Here is a 6,549-nt window from a genome sequence, read left to right as displayed (position 1 = left end):
CGCCTCCACCACGCAGCCCTCCGGCCTGGCCTCCCTGGGCTGCTCTCCCGCAGCTCCGCGGTCTCCCCGAAACACCTCAGACAGAAATACCAGACAGCGAACCCGGGGACCCAACTCCTCGAATCACCTGCATTTGCATTTCTTATGTAATGTACTGCAAGTTTCCCAGTTGGAGCCCTTTGGAATGGGGGCGCAAGATCACCGGAGGCTGAAACGGGGACTCACGGCCGCCCGGCTCCCCCCGAGGGGTCGCCGGCGTAGGGCTGTGATTCTGCTTTGTAAAGGGGGGTGTAGTTACATACATTAGGGGGGCCCGAGCTAGTCTTCTCGGTCTGGAGTCCCCCCCAGCCATAGAAGCCCTGCTCAAGTATTCCCAGAAGCAGGAGGTGCGGGAGGCAGACCCGGGAATGAGTTAATACTCCGGCACCGGGAGCGGGAGGGGGAGGGAGGCGGGGGCTGACGGAGGAGCGGGGCGCGAGGGAGGGGGCATCTTTTACTTTGAGTAGAGGTGATGGGGTGGCGAATATTGTGCAAGCTAATCAGAAAGTCTAGAGCAGGTTCCGGGCACCGAGCTACGTCCCTGAACCTGCAGCAGAAGTAAAGAGAGCTCGCGGTTCTTTTTTCCTGGCAACTACGGAAGCTTCATCTGCCTCGGGCAGAACCTTGAGCCAAACCCCTTCCATTCCACCAAACATCGGCAACCAAATACATTTAAAAAAAAAAAAAAGTTTCCTCCTCCCTCCTCCTGATGGGTGGTGTCACACAGCCAAGGGAAGCTGATAATGGTGTTCTGGCTCACCGACCGATCCAGCTGTTACTTGTTTATCCATGCAGCACCTCTACATGCAACACTGTCCTGGCTCCTTCTCTGCCTCCCCTGCCTTCCTGCATAGCAGAACTGCAGATCTAGCTCAGTGAGCAACAGACAGGTTATTATGAGGAAAAGCGTAACACGATGCATGTTTTGCTTACCAGTTGGGTTCTTGTTTTTCTTAAGACTCTTGCCACAAAGACACTGCAGCATATGCGTTCCTTTGCTGAAAATGTTCCAAAGAAACCACATTGATTTGGGCGAAAAGCAATCCAGCAGCTTAGACACCCTGAGAAAGAAGAGATCCTTGTGGTTGCATAATAATAATTTGAAATCAGTTCTCCTGAAGAGGGGCACCGGTTTTACCATAGGAAAAACGATAATATTCCGAATCTTCTCCCAGTTTTTTCCCCTCACGTGGTATATTTCTTTGAGACTTCTCAGTGATTGTTTTTTCTCGGCCAGGGTGAATGATTTATCTCTCTTGATCACCACTGGGTTATTACCGAAGGGATGGGGGAAAAGTCCTTTTTCAGCATGAAGCCAAACAAAAAAGCCAAGAAATCCCAACTGAGCTCAGAACTAATCAGGGAGAACAGTGATGCACAAAAGATCGCCAAAGAGAAAACCATAGCCTTTACTTGATCGCTATGAGGATGGGTGGGTCTGCAGAAGGCGAAGCAGGATTCATCTCAGTGAGAGAAGACTGCCATTGTGTAGTCCCTAGGAGAGAAGGGGGGGAACCAAAGGAGAGAGAGAAAGAAAGGAAAAAGAAAGGAAAAAGAAAAAAAGCCACCGGTACACACACTCACACACCAATACCACCTCCGAGATTGAGTCTGACAGCCGAAGACACAGCCTCCCAGTGTCGATTTTTGTTTTTATAATCAATCGCCAGTGCCCAGTGGGATCGGATTGAACCTGCAGTTCTCAAATCACCACGAAGAAAAGATGCAAATCTAGGCGCCCCCTCCCCTGGTCAGGCCGGCAGCAGGTAGAGAGCGCCACAGATCCCCTTCCTCCTTCTTCTCGCTCGCCCAGTTCCCAGCCGCGGTGAGCATGAGGAAAACCTCCCCTCCGGATTCCTCGCCCAGTCTCGGCTGTGAGTTACTGGCATTAGAGGGAGGAGGAGGAGGAGTTGAAGTTTGCATTGAAAAGACTGGCTTTCCATGACGTAGCCACGTGCTCTCAGACCCGTCACCAGTGAGATGCTTCAACCCGCCCAGGGAGGGCAGTGTCACTGCAGTCTCTCCGCTAGTTCCCCTCCTGAAGTCCCCCAACCGCCCGCACCGGCCCCAGCCTTGGACCCTCGCCCTCCTCTGCCCAGCATGAGGAGGCTTGCTGATGGCTCTAGGAGCCATCTAACAGACCTTTCTGTTAAAAGTGAATTTGGAAAAGAAAAATGAACAATTACAATAAGGAAACCTTAAAAAAAATACATGGGGGGGGGAGGACTTAAAGAGAAACAGTAGTTTAATACCACTCTTCATAGCTTACATGAGTTCCACCTTATCTTTTCAAAAGCAGCATCTAAACCATTAAGGAAAACTCACGTTCCTTTAGTTCGTATTATTGGAATCCTGCTTAACGTGCTGTTTGGAAAATATAAACTAGACATAGGACAAATATGTACTTGCAGAAGCAGCCTGTTAAAAGGGCAACCACTGAAATCTAGGTGGTAAGATGTGTTTTGGTAGGGAGGGCCATATGTACATGGGAAACAGTGTGCCTTGTCTAGACAATTAATTCATTATCATCAAATAATTTTTTGAACAGAAAGCACTCTGCTTAAATCACACCCTAATTCATTGCTTGTTTCTATAACCATTAATTGAACATTAAATTCACCCTTATTCACTTCTCATCTACGCTAATATACAACCTTGTTATCAGCCACCACAATCTAACCTAACAAAATGGGCAAACATAAACCAGCTCCCTACTTTCCCAGAAAAATAAAAAGATTTAGGGCTGTTGTTTTATTTTATCTTATTTGGGGGAAACAATGCTATGTACAAAAATAGCACAAACTGTTACAAAGAATAAATAACAAACCCCATGTACTCCCCACTCAATATTAGTACATGTTAACATTTCATCATATCTGTGAACTGGGGAGTTTGGGAAAGTAAAATTACCCACTCTCACTTTTATTAGGTGAATGAATTAAAGTTATTTCAGCTTATTTCCATTTCTATAGGAAAATTGACTTAAAATTTTAAAATATATATGTAGAAGCTCCATTTTACTATCAAAATATTAAAAATGCTTCTACTCCATAGGATTTCAAACTATCTTATAAACGAATAGATGCAGACTTGTGTTGTTGAGAATAAATTGAAGAAATTGATTTTGAAGAAAATTAACGCCTCAGTTATCAAAAAAAAAGAAATTGTAGTCAATAACTTCCTCACAATATAGTTTTCTAATATTCATGAGACATTTTGAGATTCCAAAATGTTCATCCAATATCTGGAACCCTTTTGGGAAACATCAGTCAATTTTAGATAAGGTAGAAAGGGAATTTAAAACAAGTAAATTCTATTTAAGTAAAGGAACCAGAAAGCTAAATAGTGATGGCCTCAATGTACCAAAAGAATCATGTCATAGCTTAAAAGAATTACTATGATTAACTGGAATCTAAATAAAGTTTGGGAAGTAAAGAAAGAGGAAATACTAAGTGTTTATGAATTTAATGACAAATGACTTAGGAGAAGCAGGATGAAAAGAATAGAATTCTTTTTTTTTCTCTATAGAGTAAAACTGGCGTAGCATTGCCAAATAATTAGGATTATTTTTATATCAGTCAATCGGGGATAGATATCATATGCTGCTTCTATCACATTTTGGTGTCCAGTTCGGGGGCGAGGGGTTCTGGAATATCCCAATCTATTACCACTGGATATATTCCAGAGAAACAAATGAATAAAAAATATTCTCCATCTAGGTCTTTTGAACTCTCACATCTCTAAGCTTCCCTAAAAACTTGCTGAGTCCCCTGGGATATTTCACAAGTAAAATAAAATCTGGGGAGGTGTTCTGTAACTATTGGATCTTTTTGTATGCTAAGTTTATGTAAAGAGAGTATTTCTCAAACCAGCTTCTCTTGCATTTCAAATTGAACTCTTTTTTCTACATTGTAACAGTGAATTTGATTCCTATTACAATAAAGAATGACTGCGAAAGCTATGGGATGTTTTACTATATATTGGTGGGAAGCTGATTACTTCTTTGTCCTAGTGACCAACATAAAAGGTAATTAACTGTGGCTACTACTTATTGAGATTCTATTATTCCAGGCTGTCCTAGTTCCTTCTCATCTTTTATGCTCTTTAAAGGAAGGAGAAATCTTTTATAATAATGTATGAAATTTCTATAATTCTTTTCCATACTTAGTTTACATAGGCTATTATTCACATTATTCAACAAACAAACAAATACCAATTTTTTTGTCTAGAAAAGATGGCCTAATACTGATTCAGGTTACCATTGATCCAAAGGATGAAGGGTGATCCAAGAGTCAACCCAGGTTTCTGGGGGCCTCCGGTTTAAGGATGATCCTACGATATGTATACTGACCTGAGTTTAGACCATTATTTAAGTTGTGTGGGTTTGGGTCTTTTTTGAAGATATCAAAATATTTACTTACCCTTTGCCACACTACATTCAAATCAATATTAGATGGCAAAAAAATGAAAATTATCAGAAAGTAAATGTAAGCATTAGAATGCATGTAAGATAGAATAAGGAAAGCCTCATGGTAACTGTAAAAACGAACAGTAAAATCTGTACTATATATAGGTAGAAAAATCTTAAAACTATTTTCATAAGGTTGAAACAAAATAAACCCAGAACTCATAATCGAGTTCAGTTAAAATTGAAACTTACCTTCAGCTATATCATAGTAAAGAGACCTAAAAATAAATGTAGTGGCCAGAATTCCAAGTCACAATAAAATATACATTTTAATTTAGGACATGTAAATGTCTATGAGATTATCAAAATCTTTGTGACTGTCTTAGCATGCTCTTTCTAATTGTCCCCAATAGTTACTCTTCTATTTTATTCTTCCTTTTAATAATAAAACCCCACCCCACCACAGTTTTGAAAGGGCTCATGGGTACTCAGATAGAAAATATAATTCCCAGCCTCCATTGCAATTAAGTATGGTCATGTGACTATATTCTAACCAAAAAGATGAGAGCAAAAGTGACCCATTGAACTGCCTGGTCACATTCTTCAAAGGAAGTCTCTCTCTCTCTCTCTCTCTCTCTCTCTCTCTCTCTCTCTCATTAATAAATAAAAAGAAGTAATTTTAAAAATAAAAGTAATTTTTAAAGTATTATCACTTTAGTACCATTTGCTTCCTCTCCCCTTGTTCCTATATTGACTCATGGCGTAGAAAACCTCTGCTCCTTTCTCCTGGAGGCAACAGTCTGGAAAGGTAACTCCGGTTCTTCTCACTGCCCTCTTCCAGGTTCTCAATGAAGAAGGAATGATTTAAGTGGTCTAGCCCCTTCTTTTTCTGTCTCTTTGGATCTGCCTACATGAAAAAAAAAAAAAAGTTTTCATGATCCTCTGCTTCAGTTCCCCTCTGCAAAAAGCATTGTGTGAGCCCTGGCCGGTGTGTCTCAGTTGGTTGAATCGTCCTCCCATACACCAACAATTCGCGGGTTCGATTCCTGATCAGGGCATATACCTAGATTGCAGGTTCGGTCCCCAGTTGGGATGCAAATGAGAAGTAACCGATCAATGTGTCTCTCTTCCTTCCTCTCTCTAAAAGTCAATGAACATGTCCTCAGGTTTGAAAAAAAGCATTGGGTCAGCCTTGGACCTACAGTCCAAGGTTTGGAGACCAATCTTTCTCCGAACTCGTTATGGGCAACATCATCAGCACTTCGCACATATCCTTTTCATCCTGCCTTGTCAGTGTGCTGTGGTTGGCTTCCAGCTTCCATGTCTCCATCTCTGAACCTGAGGGATCTTTGTCCAAACCACGAAAGGCCCCTCTCTGTGCCCAGGCACTCACAGAGAAGCCTGAGAGTGAACACTCCCTCAGAGAATGTTCCCATGACTGAACACCACAGCTTCCTTACCTTGTGGGAAGGATAATGATGAGGCATGTGTTTTATATCCTTTCCCAGATTTTCCTTGTGGAATAAGACAGTCTCCCACCAGGATAGCTGGTTTACCAGGACACCATTGGCCCTCTCCCCTTCCCTATATCCATTCCCCACTCATCTACTATATTCTCTCCCTGAGAAACTACTTGTATTAGAACCTTTATCCTCCATGGAAACTCAAACCAAGACAGGGTTGAAGAGAGAAAATAGTAGCATTGGGTAAAAAAAAAAAGTTTTCAATGATTTTTGCAATTTCCAGATGTGGGAAAAGTATTTAGCGCAGTGGTTCTCAACCTTCCTAATGCCGCGACCCTTTAATACAGTTCCTCATGTTGTGGTGACCCCCAACCATAAAATAATTTTCGTCGCTACTTCATAACTGTAATTTTGCTACTGTTATGAATCGTAATGTAAATATCTGATATGCAGGACTTTTATTAATTATAATAAAAATATCTGATATGCAGGATGTATTTTCATTGTTACAAATTGAACTTAATTAAAGCATAGTGATTAATCACAAAAACAATATGTAATTATATATGTGTTTCCCGATGGTGTTAGGCTGCTGGGGTCCAACCCCAGCAGGTCCAGGCGTCCCCAACGGTGTGGACA

At 41.6% G+C, this 6,549-nt stretch overlaps 1 protein-coding gene across 1 annotated transcript in view; it reads right to left on the bottom strand.

The window, feature by feature from the left end:
* FGF14 (fibroblast growth factor 14) overlaps positions 1 to 1,985 on the bottom strand; it is a 554,621-nt gene extending 552,636 nt beyond the window's left edge. Inside the window, exon 1 of the mRNA XM_006752924.2 lies at positions 973 to 1,985. Within this exon, the coding sequence (XP_006752987.1) occupies positions 973 to 1,180 (208 nt within the window). The 5' untranslated portion in view covers positions 1,181 to 1,985. The remainder of the gene's footprint in view (positions 1 to 972) is intronic.
* Positions 1,986 to 6,549: the final 4,564 nt, after the last annotated feature.

Source organism: Myotis davidii, unplaced genomic scaffold (assembly GCF_000327345.1).
Source record: "Myotis davidii unplaced genomic scaffold, ASM32734v1 scaffold450, whole genome shotgun sequence".
NCBI lineage: Eukaryota > Metazoa > Chordata > Mammalia > Chiroptera > Vespertilionidae > Myotis > Myotis davidii.
The sequence above is the reverse complement of the archived record's forward strand: the minus strand, read 5'-3'. Positions and strand labels throughout refer to the sequence as shown.